The sequence below is a fragment of the Pleurodeles waltl genome, chromosome 12, assembly GCF_031143425.1.
Source record: "Pleurodeles waltl isolate 20211129_DDA chromosome 12, aPleWal1.hap1.20221129, whole genome shotgun sequence".
Taxonomy (NCBI): domain Eukaryota; kingdom Metazoa; phylum Chordata; class Amphibia; order Caudata; family Salamandridae; genus Pleurodeles; species Pleurodeles waltl.
Window position 1 is genome coordinate 8,987,426 of NC_090451.1, and position 23,609 is coordinate 9,011,034.

At 47.6% G+C, this 23,609-nt stretch overlaps 1 protein-coding gene across 3 annotated transcripts in view; it reads left to right on the plus strand.

The window, feature by feature from the left end:
* The window catches only part of LOC138268127 (CTD small phosphatase-like protein 3), a 173,666-nt gene that overhangs the window by 117,945 nt on the left and 32,112 nt on the right, over window positions 1–23,609 (plus strand). For all 3 annotated transcript variants that reach the window (XM_069217533.1, XM_069217536.1, XM_069217535.1), the window contains exons 9-10: window positions 1,940–2,019; window positions 4,413–4,539. In XM_069217533.1, the coding sequence (XP_069073634.1) occupies window positions 1,940–2,019; window positions 4,413–4,539 (207 nt within the window). The remainder of the gene's footprint in view (window positions 1–1,939; window positions 2,020–4,412; window positions 4,540–23,609) is intronic.

Consider the following 23,609-nt stretch of genomic DNA (forward strand, 5'->3'; position numbering starts at 1 on the left):
ACAACTGGGCATACAATCAGTGACCCTAGTCGGGTATGGCGTGGGCAACTAGACATATGTTCAGTGACCTGGGTCAGGTATGCCATGGGCAACTTAGGAGCACCTTCGGAGGCGCTTGTGGGAGCAGTATGGCGTGGTCACGAGATGTACCTTCAATGATATGGGCGAGGAGGGTATGACATTTGTCACCCCACCAAGGTTTGTGGGAAGGGATGGCCTTTATCATTTTGTGTTTTTTTTTAAGATGCTGCCAACGCTCTGCACCTAAACAAACTTGCTCATTTACTCATTTTTTCTACCAGATTGCGTGAGCGATCAAATTCCTCCCTCCTTCCCATAGGTAGGCTTGAGCATTCCACCCTCCTTGCCACATGTGATCTCACTCATTCCTCTGTAATCTCCACCTGCAGGCTCTCTCATTGCTATGCTATGCTAGAGATATTTGTAGAGCGCACGTACACCATAAGGTTTCATGGCACTAAATAGCCAGAGAGAACATATCAGAAGGACCTGCTGTGTCGAGAGAATGCACTAGTTGTGCGCTTGTTAAAATAGCCAGGCCCCAAGGGCCTGTCTGAACTGTTTGTCATTTGGAGCCATCCCTATAGTGGTAGGAAATGAGATCCAGGTTTGTGGGGACAAGAGAGAGAATCTGGAACAGTCCATCCTTTGAACTTGGGGATGGAAAGGAGATTCTGGGAGGAGGATCCTAGTGTCCTATTTGGGGTGTATTTTCATTACTCTTGAGATTATGCAGGCAGGCCCCTTCTCATTGCTTATACTTGGTCAGGCTCACTCATTACTCACTCCTTCCTCCCCTTAGGTGGGTTTACCCACACCTGCCCCGTATCCCAATCCTCCCTCCACAGGTGGGCTCACTTATTCGTCCCCCTCCTCTTGGCCAGTCTGAGTAACTTGTTCGTTCCGCCTGTGCACAAGTTGGCTCATTGGGGCTTTCATCCTCTCTGGAGCCCCCGCCCCAGTTCTCCCTCCTCCTAGGTAGGGTATTGGTATGGGGGCGGGCAGAGTCTCCTCCACACCCCAAGCTTCTAGGTCTCTGGGACATTTTCAAAGTGTTCTTCGCACCATGGCAGGTTTAGGTGGGAACTGTGAAAATGCTAAAATATGGTCAAAAATCCAGTCACCTAGCTATAGCAAGAATGGGTTGAGCAAGAACTGGTGGAATCTGACAATCTGAAGGGTACTTTTCTACTTGGAGGACCCTTTATAGCGCTGTACACGTCCCTGGCTGTCCAGTCAGCGTTTATCTAACCAGGGCTGTTTCTGCCATGAGTTTTCATATACTTTTAGTGAAGACTGGAATGGAAGGCTATTAGGTCTCCGCACTGACCACCCGTTTCCCTGCCACAGTCTACCCCGCTTTCCTGCCACTGTAGCTGAATGCAATGACTTGACACACACAGAAAATTCCTATGGGTAAATAAAAATAAAATACTTTGCAAGATGCAATCACACAGAGTAGAGAGGTATCCTTACAGGAATGAAACCCTGGTCACAGCATGCCTGGGTCTATCAGCAGATTCCAGCCTCACAATGTCATGGTGGGTTGGTGGTTCCAGATTTTTTGGTTGGCAAGCTGCTAGTTTCGGTTCAGTCAGATGGTACACTGGCTGCCCTACTCCACAAAACTGCAACTTCATGTTGGGGAATTTTGCAGGAGGAGGAGGTCAGGGGTTGGTGCATTTCCACACAGATGTATCGTGGAGTGGTGGGGGGTTTGTTCCCAGCTCCTTGGCGGGCAGTAGGTTGGTGAGCCCAGTATCCCTCAGACTCCACAGCAGGAGGGCTACCCTAGCTACAAACTGTGCATAGACTTTGCCTCAACCAACACCGGGCAGTGCGTCAGGAGCGCCTAAGGAATAAGCAGCGCGTCTACTGGGTCTCCATGATCTATTTCTCTTCCCTACTCTCATTGCAGATGTTTGTCTTTACCACAGCAAAGAAGGAGTATGCTGAAAAGGTTCTGGATGTCCTCGACCCCCAGAGGAAGTTGATAAGGTGAGAAATGTTGCTGTTTTTGGGATACTGAACTTGCGCTTTCAAAGAAGGATGTAGGGCTGGGGGGAGGGGTAGAAAGCTCTGTTGGGTATGGGTCACGAAAAGGTGCTGAAGTTGATTTGCTTTTCTTCTCGCTCACTAATAAAAGGAGAAGGCATCTTGGATTTCTGAAAACTTCATTATGTGTTCAAACCTGTTCTGCGCAAGCGTTTTTCTATATATTGTTAATCTTCGCTGGGCACTTGGCGAGCAGGTGATGCCTTATGTTAGGATGACTTGACCATAGCATTAATGCCTACAGGTGGCTAAAGGGTTCCACAAAGAAATGGTTGCTGAGGTCTGTGCCAGGGAGCAAAGGCTTGAGTGAACTGTAAGATGTTAGTGGAGCTCCTGAACTGGTAACAGTGCCCTGTCTGGATGAGATGTAGTGGGAAGATGCTCTCTGGCCTTTTAGTGGTGCTCACATTGCATCCCCTACCCTCCTACACCTCACCGCAGCCCTCCATCAAAAAAGAAAATGTCATGGTAGCCACACGTGACTGTCTCAAACTGCAATGGCCAAGTGACTCCATGGGCAACAGCATGAATTGCTGATTCTGTAGTGGAAATTTTCCCCGTGAGGGTGTTGGTCTCCTAAAGGGCAGTAGGGGCCTCCAGTGTGCAAAGGAATGGGCCTCGGTGTGCAGAGCCCTTGTCACATGCACAATGGCTGACCACAGCACACCTGAGTTGGAAGACATGAACTCTAGGCAGATGCCATTGTATCACTTGTCTAATAAGAGCCGAGAAAAGGCAGGCATATCCCAAAATGCAAGGTACAAGCATTAAGGGCTTGAAACGACCACAGTCCTAAATATGTGAGTCTTCAAGTAATTCCCTACTCTAAGCTCCAGTTGCTGAAGGTCCAGCCTCATATAACATAAGCATTGTCTAGGATCCCTACTTACAGGTACAGGCAGCTTGTTCCTCACACAGGTATGCATCAATGTATGTGGGATTTCTATAGCACAAACCTAGTCAAGATTCAATATACAGCATGCATATTACTATCCTAAGTACTAACCTCTAAAAGTATGGTGGCTCTGTAAATCATTCATAGATGTTCAGTGTCTGGCATTTATGTTAGATGGCAACGTTCATAAACTCTGTATTTAGCACAAGCCGGGACCACTTCATGAAGAAAAGAGGGAAACACAAAAAGCCGTTTTAACACAGGATTCAGCTAGTGTTATAAATTACATGTTGAGTTTGAAAGCATTTAGAAATGCATAGTTTCATGTTAAGTTAGAAGAAGAAATTTACAATGTAAATTCAATATGCACAATGTTTACAAAGCTGTGCAATAGGACAACAGATGTATGACCTGGCAATACAAGACCTAAGGAAGGAAAGGAAATAAGAAAGCTGAAACACGGACACCTTCAATAAGCCTGCCTATCTCTCTGAATATCTCCTATCATGATCACCAAGAAAAGTAAATAAAGTATGGATGTGCGTGGCCATGAGACTAACCAATAAAGTCCTGAAACAAGAGAAATGGATTACAGTAACTTCTATGCTAAGCACTCGCAGAAGTTAGGCTCCCAAAGATAAGACAGTCACATGAGCCCAGAGACACTTATTCCAAATGCAGGAGTCCATCAAGTGCACATTGGAGACCAGTACGCTAGAAGTGCTCACACCTGTATTGTAGAACACGCTATCAAGAGCTACCCATAGAGCGACTCTACAGAGGTGTCGGTACCTGCAGTGGACAAGACCAGCACCTGGGAGTCCGGTTCACAGTGTTATTCAAAGCCTGGCCTTTGTTGCTAGCACTTGTGAAGCCAAGATGTTCACCGTTAGTAGAGGAAACCAAGGACTTGCAAGAAAGCATCCTCATTTCAAGGAATTGTGTAGAAATTCCCACAAGGCCACTTAGTCACATGATCACCCCACAAACTGTTTGACCTAGACATAACTGGGAAAGTTCTGGTTGTGATGAAGCCATCCACTGTCTCATGAAGGTGAGTTGGGTAAACATGCTTAAAATGAGGGGTGTGAACAATTACCTGGTAACAAGTGCAATACATACTCTCCAGCTTGAAAAAGAAGTTTAAATGTGTATAGTAAGAGGACTACCTCACACTGGATGAATACATTATACTATTTTAAACAAACCCAGAGTGTGCAGCGGTTTCTTTTCATGTATAAAACCTCATGTGATGTATATGGTCCCACGTCAGTGGTTGCACTCCCAACTTGCTATGTTACCTACCTGATAACACTGACCAAAAAGGAGCATGAGGTGTATTGCTGAAGTGACCTTATCCCACCACCACAACACTTGCTTCTTCTAATGTTCATCCTCAGTCTCCTTTCTCATCTCTATCCCTCTCTTTACCTTTCCTCAGACACCGACTCTTCCAGGAGGATTGTGTCTGCTTCTTGGGCCACTATATCAAGAACCTAAATGTACTGCAGAGGGATTTGGCAAAGACCGTGATTTTGGATAATGCTCCACACACCTGCCCATACCAGGTAAGTGCATAAGAGCCCCGGGCGCTGACAACTATCTGCTGCCCGGTGTAATGCATCTTGCTCCAAACCACATGAGCAGGGTCGAATAGTTCAAGTAAGGCCTGTTACCACTCATTGTTCATTTCACCAAGGATGCAGTCACTGCAGCCCCTTGGGGACAATCTTTGAGAGGGACTGGCTAAGACCTATCACAACTCATTACACATGGATTGCCAAGGGTTCAACCCATGGCTCAGTAACTGCATTCCAGAAATAACCCCAGACAAAGGCATGCTCTTGGGCCGAATTCAGTGCTGGAAAGATGGCCGTCAAAAAATCCTAATTGTTTTTCAGTTGTTTTGTTTCTTCCTTTGGTTACCACTTGAAACCTCCAACACTCATCAGACAATTTTGTCACTCTTTACAGACCATGTGAGGAGACTCTGTCACATAATGGATTGTGACATTTCCTAACTCATAAACTAGATTATTGTTGGGAGGGCATAAACTTTGATACAGTCCAGTTATTTTTGTTTTTCTTTTTAAAACAATGCCTAACATTAGACCCCTATGAGCAGCATGCAAATAGCCAAGCAGCTGGAGTGACAACACCTAATGCAGTCTCCACGGGGCAGTGACAATGCATCTTCACACGCAATACACTCCTTCTGCTGAGACCAGTTACAACTTCACAGAGAAGCCTGGCCGAATGTGAACCTTGGGTGTACCCTTGTGCCCACTCCAATTGAAGCTGGGTCTCTGGTGACGCCTCCTTAGATGGTCAGCTCTAGGAGACCATTAGGTGGGCCTTCACAATCACAGAACTGGGCGGGTTAGGCCATCACAACTAGCAGAATGCTCTGCAATACTAGATTCCCCTGTATATGCAATACCTTCTATTGCTTTCTAACATTAGTGTTGGGTGGAAAAGCAAAATGTCACGTCACCAGTATAGGGTACAGTGTTTGCCATGGCCTGGTTTCCTACCTCCAGTGGATGTGTGTGTGTGAAATCATGCATTGAACTGCTCTGACTCCTGTTTTCTAGAGTTGGATAAGAGCAGCTTGTAGAGCCTGACTATAGTGATTTGGGACACTCTGACTTAACCCCTATCTAAAATCCACAGTGAAGAATTGTCTAAATATTACACATGGGGTCAGTGCGGGGCTTAAAATGCAAACTAAAATGAAAATTGGGTGGAGGATTGAGAGTTACCTAAAAATGCAGGATGGAACAGCTTTGAGTCCAGGGCCCGTGATAATAGTTTCTTGACTGAAAAGACTTCTACCAGAGTCACTAACACTCATAGCCCGCCTTCCAACTGCAATCAAGTGACATGAGAAACTAGAAATATTGTATGCGGCATTCAACCAATATGATCTGCCCTGCTCATTCGAACCAGTCATAAACATGTAGGAGAGAACATTAAGTAGTCGAAAGGATTTCACTTTTAAGTGGAAGAAGTTGTTCTTCCTTGTTGCACACACAAATGCAGCTGTGACTTAAACTATAACTATTTGGGTTTTTAGATCACTGCTCGGCTACTTCATTGGTGCCCATGTAGAAGCGAAGTAAGATTGGAGAGCAAGTTACTTCATGGATGAGACACAATCTCCTACAAAAATGACCACAGATAAGACCGCTTTTAACGCAACATTACCTGAATGCAGTAGAATATCTGAAAATGTGTTTTACAAGGGAACTGAAAATCTCTTTACTTACAATAAACTATGTAAGGAAATGCCTCCTTGGCATGGTTACCCCCTGACGTTTTGCCTTTGCTAAGTTATGACTTGAAAGTGTGCTGGGACCCTGCTAACCAGGCCCCAGCACCAGTGTTCTTTCCCTAAACTGTACCTTTGGCTCCACAACTGGCACAACCCTGGCACTCAGGTAAGTCCCTTGTAACTGGTACCCCTTGTACCAAGGGCCCTGATGCCAGGGAAGGGCTCTAAGGGCTGTAGCATGGTTTATGCCACCCTGTGGACCCCTCACTCAGCACATGCACACTGTTTCACAGCTTGTGTGTGCTGGTGGGGAGAAAATGAGTAAGTCGACATGGCACTCCCCTCAGAGTGCCATGCCAACCTCACGCTGCCTATGGCATAGGTAAGTCACCCCTCTAGCAGGCCTTACAGCACTAAGGCAGGGTGCACTATACCACAGGTGAGGGCATATGTGCATGAGCCCTATGCCCCTAGTGTCTAAGCAAAACCTTAGACATTGTAAGTGCAGGGTAGCCATAAGAGTATATGGTCTGGGAGTCTGTCAAACATGAACTCCACAGCACCATAATGGCTACACTGAAAACTGGGAAGTTTGGTATCAAACATCTCAGCACAATAAATGCACACTGATGCCACTGTACAATTTATTGTAAAATACCTGACTTCCAGTGTAGGCTGACTAGTTTCTGCCAGCCTGCCACACACCAGACATGTTGCTGGCCACATGGGGAGAGTGCCATTGTCACTCTGTGGCCAGCAACAAAGCCTGTACTGGGTAGTGGTGCTTCTCCCCTCCCCCTGCAGGAACTGTAACACCTGGCGGTGAGCCTCAAAGGCTCACCCCCTTTTGTTATAGCACCACAGGGCATCAGCTAGTGGAGATGCCTGCCCCTCCGGCCGCTTCCCCCACTTTTGGCGGCAAGGCTGGAGGAGATAATTAGGAAAACAAGAAGGAGTCACCCACCAGTCAGGACAGCCCCTAAGATGTCCTGAACTGAGGTGACTCTTACTTTTAGAAATCCTCCATCTTGTGGATGGAGGATTCCCCCAATAGGATTAGGGATGTGACCCCTCCCCACCAGGAGGAGGCACAAAGAGGGTGTAGTCACCCTCAAGGACAGTAGCCATTGGCTACTGCCCTCCCAGACCTAAACAGACCCCTAAATTCAGTATTTAGGGGCTCCCCCGAACCTAGGAAACTAGATTCCTGCAACCTTAACCAGAAGAAGGACTGCTGACCTGAAGCTCTGCAGAGAAGACGGAGACGACAACTGCTTTGGCCCCAGCCCTACCGGCCTGTCTCCCAACTTCGAAGAAAACTGCAACAGCAACGCATCCAACAGGGACCAGCAACCTCTGAAGCCTCAGACGACTGCCCTGCACCCAAGGACCAAGAAACTCCAGTGAACAGCGGCCCTGTTCAACAATCTGCAACTTTCTTGCAACAAAGAAACAACTTCTTCCGGTGGGAAATGTGAGACTTTCCACTCTGCACCCGACGCCCCCGGCTCGACCTGCGGAAAACCAACACTACAGGGAGGACTCCCCGGCAAATGCGAGCCCGTGAGTAGCCGGAGACGACCCCCCTGAGCCTCCACAGCGACGCCTGCAGAGAAAATCCAGAGGTTCCCCCTGACCGCAACTGCCTGTAACAAGGGACCCGACGCCTGGAACCAACACTGCACCCGCAGCCCCCGGGACCTGAAGGAATTGAACTCCAGTGCATGAGTGACCCCCAGGCAACCCTCTGCCTAGCCCAGGTGGTGGCTACCCTGAGGAGCCCCCCCCTGTGCCTGCCTGCATCGTTGAAGAGACCCCCGGGTCTCCCCATTACTTCCTATCTGAAACCCGACGCCTGTTTGCACTCTGCACCCGCCCCCCCCATGCCGCTGAGGGTGTACTTTCTGTGCCTGCTTGTGTGTCCCCCGGTGCCCTACAAAACCCCCCCCCTGGTCTGCCCCCCGAGGATGCGGGTACTTACCTCCTGGCAGACTGGAACCGGGGCACCCCTGTTCTCCATTGAAGCCTATGTGTTTTGGGCACCTCTTTGATCTCTGCACCTGACCGGCCCTGAGCTGCTGGTGTGGTAACTTTGGGGTTGCCTTGAACCCCCAACGGTGGGCTACCTTGGACCCAACTTTGAGACTTGTAAGTGTTTTACTTACCTGTGAGCTTAACCTTTACTTACCTCCCCCAGGAACTGTTGATTTTTGCACTATGTCCACTTTTAAAATAGCTTATTGCCATTTTTACCCAGACTGTACATGCTATTGTGATTATTCAAAGTTCCTAGAGTACCTAAGTGAAATACCTTTCATTTAAAGTATTACTTGTAAATCTTGAACCTGTGGTTCTAAAAATAAACTAAGAAAATATATTTTTCAATATAAAAATCTATTGGCTTGGAGTAAGTCTTTGAGTGTGTGTTCCTGATTTATTGCCTGTGTGTGTACAACAAATGCTTAACACTACCCTCTGATAAGCCTACTGCTCGACCACACTACCACAAAATAGAGCATTCGAATTATCTCTTTTTGGCACTATCTTACCTCTAAGGGGAACCCTTGGACTCTGTTCACACTATTTCTTACTTTGAAATAGTATATACAAAGCCAAGTGCCTACAAACTATCAACATAAATAATGGGGTACACGTCCCCAACTATTGGGCCTATGAAACATATCTAGAAGAAAATGTGGGGTCTACAAAAACTCCACGGGAATGCAGCAGCAAACCTCAAGTTCCACAAACCACAGGGGTGGACGAGTTGCACACTAAACAAACATCACACATCAAGAGCTCTGATCTACCCCTTGTTTACCTCTATATATAAATGTTCACCACAGATAACACTGGAGGGCTCACATTTTGCTGCAGCCAATCGTTTCTGGAATCCTAATCCTCACAGAAGATCTCCGCTCTCACTGAAATTAATCTGGTAAAGCAAGTTACTTACCATTGGTAATGCCTTATCTGGTAAAGACATTCTAGCTGCAGATTCCTTACCTTTTGAATTTCCCTCAGGCGTCCGCTTGATCTGGAGAATTTTCTGAGCAGTACCCCTGCGTGCTGTTAGGTGGTATCAGTTCGCTCCGCGTCTTTTGTTGTCCCCACCAGATATGTCGTCCCAGGTCCTATATAGGCACCACCCCGGCGCGCTAAGGAATAGTTTCTTACCTGTGACTCCAGTTCTCTTGTAGGGGAACCATTATAGTTATGTTCACTGGATAGTCACACCCATGCACCGGGAGCCAGAAGCACTTCTTCATAATACACCCTCTGAAGTGGAGATGTCCACCTTTCCTTCGGGAAGGCCTGCAAAGTCGCTTAAGAGAGAAACTTATTAAGCAGCCTATAGGGATAAGACACAATGGCATCAAATCTTCATCTTTAGTTCAGAAAAGGGGACTAAAGATTGCAGCTGTAAAAACAGCATAAATGTCCTTACCAAACCCTTTTTTTGCAGTAACATAGAGATGAAGCAATCTAGGACAGTGTATCTCCATAGCCTGCCATTATATGAGTGAAAATAGAGGTTGTGCCTTTCAGAAGCCAAAGACCACCAGTATCCCATGATGCTGTGCAGGTGAGTCGCTTCAGTTATTTTTTTAAGGCGACATGCGCGTAATGACACTTTAGAGAATTGATACTTTTTGTCCTGTCCACCGGGGAGGAGGGAGAGTTGCTTATAACTATAATGGAAATACCCTTATGAGAGAACTGGATTTACAGGTAAACTATTTCCTTCGTAGGGGATTTCCACTTAGTCATAAGTACTAAATAGCCCATCCCTACCTGAGGTGGTGGAGAGGACAAACAAACAATGCAATTTCAGACAAACCGATTCCTAAGGGAGGCCTGCCCTGCTTGAGCATCTGCTTTGGCATCAGTAGTGCTTGGTGAACATGTGGACAGATCTCCAGGTGGCTGCTTTGCAAATCTCTGCGATAGGGATATTTCTCAATAAAGCAGCAGTAGCCACTTTACCCCTAGAGGAGTATGCTTTAGGCTTAGGTGAAAGTGTTTTATTAGCCTTTTGATAACATAAGAGGATACAAGAAAGAAACCAACGGGAGATGGACTGTTTAGAAGAGGCCAAACCGAACCATAGTTGATAAACCGCTTGTTCGATCTACAAATTTCTTGTGTCTTGTCTAGGTAGCATTTTAAAACTCTTCTTACATCCAGGGAATGGAGAGCTCTTTCTTCTGGAGTATAGGAATTCTGGATAAAAGTTGGAGGAGATATGGTCTGATTAACATGAAAATCTGAAATAACCTAGGGAAGAATCTTCAGATGAGTTCTCACAACCACTTTGTTGGAGTGGAAGACTGTATGTGGTTCATGAGAGCAGAGAGTCTGGATTTTGCTGACCGTACGAGACAATGTTATTGCTACAAGGAAAGCGGTTTTCCAAGAGAGGTGTTGCAGGTTCAAAAGGATCATGCATGAGACGAGAGAAGTGAGAGAAGCCTAATGGGAGGAAAAAACTTTTTTAAGCCTTCTAGAAAATCCTTGATGACCGGGATTTTGAAAAAAGAGGTTTTTGAAGGACATTTTCTGTAAGCTGTGAGGGCTGCCAAGTGAACCCTTACAGAGGAGAACTGCAAGCCAGATTTTGCCAGATGGAGCAAGTATGGTAGTATGACATCCTCCTGGCAAGACGTGGGGTCCACTTTCTTGGAGGAACACCAGATGCAGAATCTTTTCCACTTGAAGGCATATGTGGAATGCAACTTTGTTTCTTTGAGGATGTCCATGCATTCCTTTGGCAGATTCAGGTGTCCATACTGTACTATCTCAGGAGCCATGCTGTCAAATTCAAGGAGGAGAGATTGGGGTGTAGTATCTGTCCTTGGAACTTCTTCAGGAAGTCTGTCCTGCATGACAGCCTGAGATGCGGACGGATGTACTGATGAAGGAGGTTCGTGAACCACCATTGACGTGGCCACTCTAGAGCTATTAGGATCATCTTAGCTCTCGAGTAGGACAGCTTGATGAGATCTGCTGGTATTAGGGGAATTGGTGGAAAAGCATAAAGAAATAAAGCTGGACCAGTCGATTCATAGGGCATTCCCCAGTGTCCCTGGTTGGTAATAACTCAAGGCAAAGCTTTGGCATTCTTGCAGAATCCTGGTGAGATAGTCTGCCTGAGCATTCTGCACACCTGGCAGATGCTTAGATTACATTCCTGGCTATGAGCCATTTCCATATTGTCTGGGCTTCATGCGAAAGCGGTCTGGACCGCGTCCCTCCCTGCTTGTTGAAATAGTACATGGTAGTTGTATTGTCCCTTTGTAAAAGCACGGAGTTGGTCTTGAAGGATGGAAGGAACACTTTTAGCGCTTAATGGATTTGCATAGCTCCAGAAGGTTGATATGGTATGTGGACTCTCTCTCTTTGACCATGTGCCCTGGATCTGGAGGTTGTCCATTTAAGCACCCCAGCCTATAAGTGAGGTGTCTGTCACAATTGTTTGTGTGGGAACCTCCTGAAGAAGGGACATCCCCGAAGCAGGTTATTTGGGGAGCACCACCACTTCAGGGACAGCTTTGCATGACTAGATAATATCCTGTCTTCCCAATTTCCTGTCAGCTGGTCCCTCTGGTCCTCGAGACATTCCTGCAAAGGTCGCATGTGGAGACAAGCATTCGATGTGAGGAAGATGCAGGATGTCATCGAGCTTAGGAGAGAAGATATTGTTCTCACTGTTGGACGGCAAGCTGTCATGAGAGAGTGACATTTCCGAAGGATCGATAAATGTCTCTCCTCTGAAGGATACACTCTTTACTTGTAATGTGTCGATGGTCGCTTCCAGGTAGTACAATGTCTGAACCAGGACAGAATTTGACTTGCTGAGGTTTACTTGTAGGCCTAATCTTTTGAGGAAACTGCAAGTCCAGTGGTAGTGAAGCTGACCTTCTTGAGACGTGGATGCCTTGATCAGCCAATCATCTAGGCAGGTGTAGACAAATATTTTGTTTTTCCTCAGATGGGCAGCCACCATTGCCATGCACTTTGAGAATGTTCTGGGTGCTGACTTGAGACCAAACAGAAGGGCTTTGTACTGGTAGTGGTCTCAACCTACTACAAAACTCAAGAAATTGCGGTGCTTTCTGGCAAGTGGAATGTGAAAGTATGCGTTTTGAAGGTCCATGAAACCTAGCCAATCCCCTTGGTGTAATTGGGGATTAATTTGGTGTAAAGAGAGCATCTGGAACTTTTCTCACCAGATCCACTTGTCAGCTGTTTTGAGGTAGAGAATGGGACTAAATTTGTTATTTTCTTTCTTTTTGACAAGAAAGTACATGGAATAGATTCCAGTTCCTCGCTGGAGAGGGGGAACGGGCTTCACCGCCTGCTTCTGTAAGAGGATGTTTGTAATTGTGAGATTTTTAATCTGGATGAATTTCTGCAGAATGGATGGGTGGCTGGTGAATCTGAGACAATATCCATTGCAAACAATATTCAAAACCCAGGCAACTTGAGTGATGTTTTGCCAATCTGGCAGGTAATGTTGGATGCTTCCCATTACCAGAGTGGGTAGCAGAAGAGGGTGGGGGGTAGTAAAGATTCAGGATTTTGACCCAGAAGGATGTTTGCCTACTTGAGGAGGCTGCTGGGTAGATCTTCCTCTAGACTGTTTTCTCTGGTTGGTGCTGATGTTGTGCATCGCGTTGTTGTTGCCCTAGATACCAATGGGGAATATGAGCCCTCTGGGACTAGGTACGACATTGGTAGAGTCAGAAAGATTTTCTTTGTTCCCTGGGCCTCTCTAAGCCGACTGCCTTTAGAGTGTCCATCTCCATTCTTTCCATTTCATCATCCGTATGACTTCCAAGTAATGTGGTGCCATAGAAAGAGAGATTTATTATTCTCTGTTGTGCTTCTGGTTTGAGGATAGTAAGACCGAGCCACGAATGTCTGAGGAGAGTGACCCCGTGTCACTAAAATTGATGAATCTGCTGCAGCACTAATAACTTGATTGGATGCCATCAAACCTTCATTTAGGATTTCCATACAATCCTCTCTCTTATCCCTAGGGAGACGCTCTGCAAACTGTTGATGGATTACCACGTGACCTATCATATCTGCCTAGAAGGGCAGTGGCGCTGGCTGCTTCATGGAGGTTGCTGCGTATCTGCACACTTTACGACTTACAGAGTCCATCTTGTGACTCTCCTTATCTGGTGGTACTGTAGAGTTGGGAGGGGTGGCATGTTGTTTCTTCACAGCTACTATAATCTCTGCATCTGGTGTAGGATCTGTCCGGAGCAAAGCAAGGTCTTGCTCTGGAGGGCAATACTTCTTTTGAAGTCTGGATGGGGACAGTTTAACTGTGGGCGGAGTCGGAAAAAAATCCATGGCTGGTTCAAGGAGACCTAGATCTGGCACTAGTTGAAGTGCGGTCGAGATGCGGTTCTGCGAGTGTTCGGAGTTGACATGGGTATATAGTTTTGCAGTTCTCACCAACACCTCCTGAAAAGGTTGTGATGTCATCCACCAGTGAAACTCGAGCTGGAGATGAGTCAGACAGTGTTGGTGAATATTTTCCAGTTGAAGTGGAGGATGTGCGATGGTAAGATCGGGAATATGAGTGGCAAGTGTGATGACCATTGCGGTTAGGCGATGAGTGCCTTGACCTCTGTCGGTGCCTACTTGAGTGATGGTGTGATCTGGACCTTGATCTGGGGATGTCCGGTAGTTGTAGGAGTGGTGCTAGTGAAGGAGGCACTGTCGGGGTTGCCTGAGGAGGTGTTGGTGTAGGAGGAGGAGGAGGAGATGAAGCTGGAGGAGAACATGGCTCAACCCTCGAGGAAGGGTAGTATGTCCTGGAATATTCCAAATAAGGAGAGGAATAAATGCTTCTCTTTTTCCTTGCCTCCTGTAATGTTACAGATGGTGAAAGACTCCTCCACGTATATCTTCTATGCCTCAGTGGCAATCTCCACTGATGCCTCGACATCGATCTACTCATTGACGGTGATCGGTGGTGTCTCAACGTCTATGTTGACCTCAACAGTGATCAGACGGCGTGTCGACATCAGTGGGGACCTTGACGGCGAGTGATGACAATGTCTCTATATAGATGGATTTCTCAACTTCTAATGAGGCCTGTCTGTTGACATCGACTTGTCATGTGTTGGCGTTGTTCTTCGCTGCTTCGACACCGAGCCTGTTGATGACGGAAAACAGGTAGGTGCTTTACTTCTCATAGGTGTCGATCCTCTTGACGTCAACTGAGACCAGTGTCTTTTCTGTGCTGTATTTTTTTTTTTCTGGAAGCAAGAGAGACAGATAGTAGAGGACTGACCCTATCCTGGCCCTGAGGTCCCACCTTCAGATGAAGCTTGCTATCTTCGCTGCTCCTCAGTGTCATGTAGTCCGATTTTCTACCTGTCTCTAAGTTTGTCTAGAAAAAGTCTTGCAGTGTTGACAAGACTCAGTAGCATGACTTGAGTGAAGGCAAATCATACAAACTTTGTAGAGGTCTGTTTTGGCTTTCTTTCCCCCACAGGTAGGGTACTTGACAAACAAGGATGGCGTTTTGTTTGACTAATAATTTCACTTTTCAGTCAGAAAAATTAAGAAACTGCTAGGGAGAAATAAAAACTGTTGAACAAAATAGTTGTCCACAAAATCTGTGAGGATTTTGTGGAGAAAAAACTTTTGAAAAGGTCGAGCTCAGTGCTCTAGGATCCTGTCACCAGGTGCAGGAGCCAGAAAAAAAAATTGTAGCAACTGTCACCTGCTCAGCATCATCGGATACTGGTGTTCTCTTGCTTCTTAAAATCGCAGGCTCTATTTTCGGTCATATAATGGCAGCCTGTGGGGCTACACTGTCCTAGCTTGCCTCAACTCTGTTACTCCAAAAAAAAAAAACGTTTTTGAGAGACATACTGTTTTTACTAAAACATCATCAAATTATATATAGATGTAATCTCTTGGCCCCTTTTCTGAAATAAAGATGAAGATTTGAGGCCAGTGTAGTCTATCCCTATAGGCTGCATAATACTTTTCTCTCAAGTGACTCTTCAGACCTTCCTGAAGAAAGGTAAACATCTCCACTTAAGAGAATATATTATGAAGAAGTGCTCCTGGATCCCTGCATGTGGGTAGGACTATTCAGTGCTAATAACTATCATGGAAATTCCCCTACAAAAGAACTTAAGTTTCTTGTCAAGACTTTCCGCACGAGAAGCACAGAGCCATGAAGAACACCGACTACTGGTCTGTCAATATTGAGGCACTGAAAGGGGAGTCCCTGTCCCTAGAAATCAGTTCACAGAATGGGTAGGATCGGTGGGTTGGAAAGGAATCTGCAAATAGAATATGTCTCTAACAGGTAAGACGTTATCATATGTAACTATCTTGTTCATCCTGCAGAGACTTCTAGTTGCAAATTTGTCACCTTTTGAATAGATACCCAAGAACTACCATCCCAGAGGTGGGTCTGCGAACAAAGATCATACTAGAAAGTCCTGCATGACTGAATGGGCAAAGTGCCCGTCCCTACAGACCTGACTGGCCAGGCAGTAGTGTTTGAATGTGTGCAGAGATGCTCACCATGCTGCCTGACAGATACCAAGGACTGGAACTCCACGTGCTAATGTAGTGATCCCAGCTGTAGCTTGAGTAGAATGAGCACACAAGACCTCAAAGGGTTGCTTTTTGGCCAGTGCGTAATGGATCATAATCCAGAGTACAGCCAAACGGGAGATGGTCCGCTTCTGCACTGCCTGACCTTTCCTCACACCCACATACCCTACAAAGAGTTTGTCATCCACTGGGAATTCTTTTGTGCGGTCAAAGTAGAAAACCAACACTCTTTTTGAGTCCAGGCAGTGGAGTCTTTCCTCTTCCTTAGAAGGATGGGGGGGTGCATGAAAAGTAGAAAAGGTGATGGACTGGCCTACGTGAAAGGGCGTGACCACTTTTGGCAGAAAAGAGGCCCTAGTGCAAAGCACCACAATGTCAGGATAAATGGAAAGGTAGGGCAGCTTAGATGACAATACCTGAAGCTCACTCACCCTGCAGGCAGATGTAATGGCCACAACGAAGGCTGTTTTCAAAGTGAGAAGCCTGAGAGGACAATTGTGAAGAGGCTCGAAAGAAGCACACATCGGAAATGTTAAAACTAAATTCAAATCCCATTGGGCCATAATGAATTGGGATGGACCAAACATATGTGTAAGGCCTCTAAGGAACCTGTTTACGATAGGGGGCTTAAACAAAGAAGGTTGATAAGGCAACCTCAGAAAAGCAGAAATTGAAGACAAATAATCTTTGTGCCCATAGCAGAGCCCTGCTGGGCCAGAGAAAGTGTAACAGAAACTCAGAAAGAGGGGCAGAAAGGGCCTCAACAGACTGGTCTGTACACCATGTGTAGGAAAGTACCATCCTGTCTGGCATTTTACCCCCATTTTTCACTGTATGTATGTTGTTTTAGCCCTTGTGTCACTGGGATCCTGATAGGCAGGACCCCAGTGCTCATAGTATGTGCCCTGTATGTGTTCCCTGTGTGGTGCCTAACTGTCTCACTGAGGCTCTGCTAACCAGAACCTCAGTGGTTATGCTCTCTCTGCTTTTAGAATTGTCACTAACAGGCTAGTGACTAATTTTACCAATTCTCATTGGCACACTGGAACACCCATATAATTCCTGAGTATATGGTACTGAGGTACCCAGGGTATTGGGGTTCCAGGAGATCCCTATGGGCTGCAGCATTTCTTTTGCCACCTATAGGGAGCTCTGACAATTCTTACACAGGCCTGCCACTGCAGCCTGTGTGAAATAACGTCCACGTTATTTCACAGCCATTTTTCACTGCACATAAGTAACTTATAAGTCACCTATATGTCTAACCTTCACTTAGTGAAGGTTGGGTGCCAAGTTACTTAGTGTGTGGGCACCCTGGCACTAGCCAAGGTGCCCCCACATCGTTCAGGGCACATTTCCCGTACTTTGTGAGTGCAGGGACACCATTACACGCGTGCACTATTCATAGGTCACTACCTATGTATAGCGTCACAATGGTAACTCCGAACATGGCCATCTAACATGTCTAAGATCATGGAATTGTCACCCCAATACCATTCTGGTATTGGGAGAACAATTCCATGATCCTCTGGGTCTCTAGCGCAGAACCCAGGTGCTGCCAAACTGCCTTTCCGGGGTTTCCACTGCAGCTGCTGCTTCTGCCAACCCCTCAGACAGGATTCTGCCCTCCTAGGGTCCAGGCAGCCCTGGCCCAGGAAGGCAGAACAAAGGATTTTCTTTGAGAGAGGGTGTTACACCCTCTCCGTTTGGAAATAGGTGTGAAGGGCTGGGGAGGAGTAGCCTCCCCTAGCCTCTGGAAATGCTTTGATGGGCAGAGATGGTGCCCATCTGTAGGAGGCTGGCCTGGCTTGTAGTGGGTACCAGAGGTACTTACACCTTGTGCCAGGTCCAGTTATCCCTTATTAGTGTAGAAGAGGTGTTTCTAGCAGCTTAGGCTGATAGAAGGTAGCTATAGCAGAGCAGCTTAGGCTGAACTAGGAGACATGCACAGCTCCTACTATACCACTGGTGTCATATGCACAATATCATAAGAAAACACAATACACAGATATACTAAAAATAAAGGTACTTTATTTTTATGACAATATGCCAAAAGTATCTGTGAGTACCCTCAGTATGAGGATGCCAAATATACACAAGATATATGTACACAATACCAAAAATATGCAGTAATAGCAAAAGGAAGTAATGCAAGCAGTGTAAAGTTACAATAGATTGCAATAGGAGCACATAGGTATAGGAGCAACACAAACCATATACTCCAAAAGTGGAATGCGAACCACGAATGGACCCCAAACCTATGTGAGCTTGTAGACGGTCGCTGGGACTGTAAGAAAACAGTGAGGGTTAGAAGAATAGCCCACCCCAAGACCCTATAAGGTAGGTGTAAAGTGCACCTACAACACCCAGAGAGCACAGAAGTCGTGATAGGGGGATTCTGCGAGGAAAACCAACACCAGCAATGCAACAACAGTGGATTTCCGGACCTGAGTACCTGTAAGACAAGGGGACCAAGTCCAAGAGTCGCGAGAGTGGGCAGGAGCCCAGGAAATGCCAGCTGAGGGTGCAAGGAAGCTGCCACCGGATGGAAGAAGCTTGGTGTTTTGCAAGAACGAAGAGGACTAGGAACTTCCCCTTTGGAGGATGGATGTCCCACGTCGATAAGAAGATTGCAGAGGTATTCCCATGCAGAAAGACCGCAAACAAGCCCTGCTAGCTGCAAGGGTCGCGGTTAGGTTTTTGGAAGCTGCTGTGGCCCAAGAGGAACCAGGATTTCGCCACTTGGATGAGGAGATAGAGGGGGCGCCCAGCAAGTCAGGGAGCCCTCACAGAAGCAGGCAGCACCCGCAGAAGTACCGGATCAGGCACTTAGAAGAGGAGTGAACCAGTGTCCATCCGAAGTCAGAAAAGGGAGTCCCACGACGCCGGAGGACAACTCAGAAGGTTGTGCACTGCAGGTTAGAGTGTTGGGGACCCAGGCTTGGCTGTGCACGAAGGAAATCCTGGAAGAGTGCACAGGAGCCGGAGCAGCTGCAAATCATGCGGTACCCAGCAATGCAGTCTAGCATGGGGAGGCAAGGACTTACCTCCACCAAACATGGACTGAAGAGTCACTGGACTGTGGGAGTCACTTTGACAGAGTTGCTGAGTTCCAGGGACCACGCCCGTCGTGCAGAGAGGGGACCCAGAGGACCGGTGATGCAGTCTTTTGTTGCCTGTAGTTGCAGGGGGAAGATTCTGTCGACCCACGTGAGATTTCTTCAGAGCTCCTGGTGCAAGGAGGAGGCAGGCTACCCCCAGAGCATGCACCACCAGGAAACAGGTGAGAAAGCCGGCAGGATGAAGCAATACAAGGTTGCAGTAGTCGTCTTTGCTACTTTGTTGCGGTTTTGCAGGCGTCCTGAGCAGTCAGCGGTCGATCCTTTGGCAGAAGGTGAAGAGGGAGATGCAGAGGAACTCTGGTGAGCTCTTGCATTCGGTATCTGAAGAATTCCCCAAAGCAGAGACCCTAAATAGCCAGAAAAGGAGGTTTGGCTACCTAGGAAGGAGGATAGGCTAGTAAGAAAGGTAAGAGCCTATCAGAAGGAGTCTCTGACGTTACCTGATGGCACTGGCCACTCAGAGCAGTCCAGTGTGCCAGCAACACCTCTGTTTCCAAGATGGCAGAGGTCTGGGGCACACTGGAGGAGCTCTGGGCACCTCCCCTGGGAGGTGCAGGTCAGGGGAGTGGTCACTCCCCTTTCCTTTGTCCAGTTTCGCGCCAGAGCAGGGCTGGGGGATCCCTGAGCCGGTGTAGACTGGCTTATGCAGAGATGGGCAGCATCTGTGCCCATCAAAGCATTTCCAGAGGCTGGGGGAGGCTACTCCTCCCCAGCCATCACACCTATTTCCAGAGGGAGAGGGTGTCACACCCTCTCTCAGAGGAAATCCTTTGTTCTGCCTTCCTGGGCCAGGGCTGCCTGGACCCCAGGAGGGCAGAAACCTGTCTGAGGGGTTGGCAGCAGCTGCAGTGGAGACCCCGGAAAGGCAGTTTGGCAGTACCTGGGTTCTGTGCTAGAGACCCGGGGGATCATGGAATTGTCTCCCCAATGCCAGAATGGCATTGGGGTGACAATTCCATGATCTTAGACATGTTACATGGCCATGTTCGGAGTCACCATTGTGACGCTGTACATAGGTAGTGACCTATGTATAGTGCAAGCGTGAAATGGTGTCCCCGCACTCACAAATTCCGGGGAATTTGCCCTGAACAATGTGGGGGCACCTTGGCTAGTGCCAGGGTGCCCACACACTAAGTAACTTTGCACCCAACCTTCACCAGGTGAAGGTTAGACATATAGGTGACTTAAGTGTATGCACTATTTCACTCAGGCTGCAGTGGCAGGCCTGTGTAAGAATTGTCAGAGCTCCCTATGGGTGGCAAAAGAAATGCTGCAGCCCATAGGGATCTCCTGGAACCCCAATACCCTGGGTACCTCAGTACCATATACTAGGGAACTATAAGGGTGTTCCAGTATGCCAATGTGAATTGATGAAATTAGTCACTAGCCTGCAGTGACAATTTAGAAAGCAGAGAGAGCATAACCACTGAGGTTCTGGTTAGCAGAGCCTCAGTGAGACAGTTAGTCATCACACAGGGAACACATACAGGGCAACCTTATGAGCACTGGGGCCCTGCCTGGCAGGGTCCCGGTGACACATAGACTAAAACAACATATATACAGTGAAATATGGGGATAATATGCCAGGAAAGATGGTACTTTACTACACCATCTCTGCATAAGCCAGTCTACACGGTTCAGGGATCCCCCAGCCCTGCTCTGGCGCGAAACTGGACAAAGAAAAGGGGAGTGACCACTCCCCTGACCAGTACCTCCCAGGGGAGGTGCCCAGAGCTCCTCCAGTGTGTTCCAGACCTCTGCCACATTGGAAACAGAGGTGTTGGGGGCACACTGGACTGCTCTGAGTGGCCAGTGCCAGCAGGTGATGTCAGAGACCCCCTCTGATAAGGCTCTTCAAATCAAATCATTAACATTTATAATGCGCGCTACTCACCCGTGCGGGTCTCAAGGCGCTAGGGGAAAAAAAGGGGGGTAGCCAATCCTCCTTTCTTGGTAGCCAAACCTCCTTTTCTTGCTATTTAGGGTCTCTCTTCTGGGGAATTCTTCAGATAACGAATGCAAGAGCTCACCAGAGTTCGTCTGCATCTCCCTCTTCGACCTCTGCCCAGGATCGACCACTAACTGCTCCAGGACGCCTGCAAAACCGCAACAAAGTAGGAAGACGACTACCAGCAACATTGTAGCGCCTCATCCTGACGTCTTTCTCGACTGTTTCCTGGTGGTGCATGCTCTGGGGGTCATCTGCCTTCACCCTCTACTGGAAGCCAAGAAGAAATCTCCTGTGGGTCGACGGAATCTTCCCCCTGCTAACGCAGGCACCAAAAGATGCATCACCGGTCCTCTGGGTCCCCTCTCATCCTGACAAGCGTGGTCCCTGGAACACAGGAACTCTATCCAAGTGACTCCCACAGTCCATTGATCCTTCAGTCTAAGTTTGGTGGAGGTAAGTCCTTGCCTCCCCACGCTAGACTGCAAACCTGTGTACTGCGTGATTTTCAGCTGCTCCGGCTCCTGTGCACTCTTCCAGGATTTCCTTTGTGTACAGCCTAGCCTGGGTCCCGCAGCACTCCGTCCTGCAGTGCTCAACCCTCTGAGTTTGCCTCTGATGTCGTGGGACCCTCCTTTGACTCTGAGCCAGCTCCGGTTCACAATCTTCTAATTGCCTGTTCGGGTACTTCTGCGGGTGCTGCCTGCTTCTGTGGGGGCTCTCTGAGTTGCTGAGTACCCCCTCTGTCTCCTCCTCCAAGGGGCGACATCCTGGTCCTTCTTGGTCCACAGCAGCACCCAAAAACTTCTACCGCGACCCTTGCAGATAGCAAGGCTTGTTTGCGGTATTTCTGCGTGGGAACACTTCTGCAACCTTCAGCACGACGTGGGACATCTTCCATCCAAAGGAGAAGTTCCTAGTCCTCTTCGTTGTTGCAGAATCCTAAGCTTCTTCCATCCGGAGGCAGCTTCTCTGCATCTTCATCCAGGGTTTCCTGGGCTCCTGCTCCTCCCCCCTCCCCCCCCCCGGACACTATCGTGACTCTTGGACTTGGTCCCCTTTCCTCGCAGGTCCTCAGGTCCAGGAATCCGTCTTTAGTGCTTTGCTGGTGTTTGTGGTTCTTGCAGAATCCCCCTATCACGACTATTGTGTCCTTTTGGGGTAGTAGGGGTGCTTTACTCCTACTTTTCAGGGTCTTGGGGTGGGCTATTTTTCTAACCCTCACTGTTTTCTTACAGTCCCAGCGACCCTCTACAAGCTCACATAGGTTTGGGGTCCATTTGTGGTTCGCATTCCACTTTTGAAGTATATGGTTTGTGGTGCCCCATACCTATGTGCTCCTATTGCATCCTATTGTAATTCTACACTGTTTGCATTACTTTTGACTCTTACTTACCTGTTTTTGGGTTTGTGTACATATAACTTGTGTATATTACTTACCTTATTACTGAGGGTACTCGCTGAGATACTTTTGGCATATTGTCATAAAAATAAAGTACCTTTATTTTTAATAACTCCGAGTATTGTGTCTTCTTGCGATATTGTGCTATATGATATATTGGTATAGTAGGAACTTTGCATGTCTCCTAGTTCAGCCTAAGCTTTGCCATAGCTACCTTCTATCAGCCTTAGCTGCTAGAAACACCTCTATTCTAGTAATAAGGGATAACTGGACCTGGCACAGGGTGTAAGTACCACAAGGTACCCACTATAAGCCAGGCCAGCCTCCTACACCATGCCACCCATTTCTTCCAACGAAAGGCATATATCGTTTTGGTGGAGGGACACCTCGCTGCCGAGATAATGTTACAGACTTCAAGCAGAAGTTCAAAAGTTGTCAACTGCCGCTGCTCAATCTCCACTCAAGAAGTTGGAGAGTGGACAGGTTCGGATGCAGAACCCTTCACAGCTGCTGTGACCGAAGATCCTCCCGAAAGAGCAGTCTGAACAGAGGAGCGATGGACATTCTGAACAGCTCGAGATACCAGACTCTGCCCAGTTCAGAGCCACAAGGATTATTTGGGCCCAGTCGTTCTTGATAGTCTTGAGAACTCTGGGCAGAAGTGGTATGGGTGGAAAGGCAAAGAGGAGGCCTGAGTTCACTCAAGACGAAAAGCGTCTGAGTGATTGCCAGCTTCGAAACTCCAAAGTGCAAAACTGCTGACATTGCGCGTTCTCTGCGGAGGTAAACAGATCTAACCAAGGCTTTTCCCACTGCTGAAAAAGACTTTGCACCACCTCCGGATGGAGACTGCATTCATGATCCGGTAGACATTTTCGGCTGAGTTGGTCTGCTCTGCCGTTCAGAGAGCCCACAGATGTTGAACTACCAAGGACATACCCTGCTGTTCCGGCCACATCCAGAGGTGCAGAGCCTCTTGACAAAGGGTCCTCTTTCCCACCTCACCCTGCTTATTGCAATACCACATGGCGGTGGTGATGTCCGTGAACACCTGCACTACCTTCCCTTTGACAGAAGGAAGAAATGTCTTCAATAACAATTGAATCACACGGCGCTCCAGCGGGTTAATTTGTGGAGTCCAGACTCCGCCGGAGACCGGATGCCTCTGATCTCCACCTATCCCAGGTGGCCGCCCCATCCCAGGAGTGACGCACCTGCCACTACTGTCAGATCTGGTTGGGGAAGGAAGAGGGATCTGTCTCTGACCCAATCGCGGTTCGTTGACCACCACT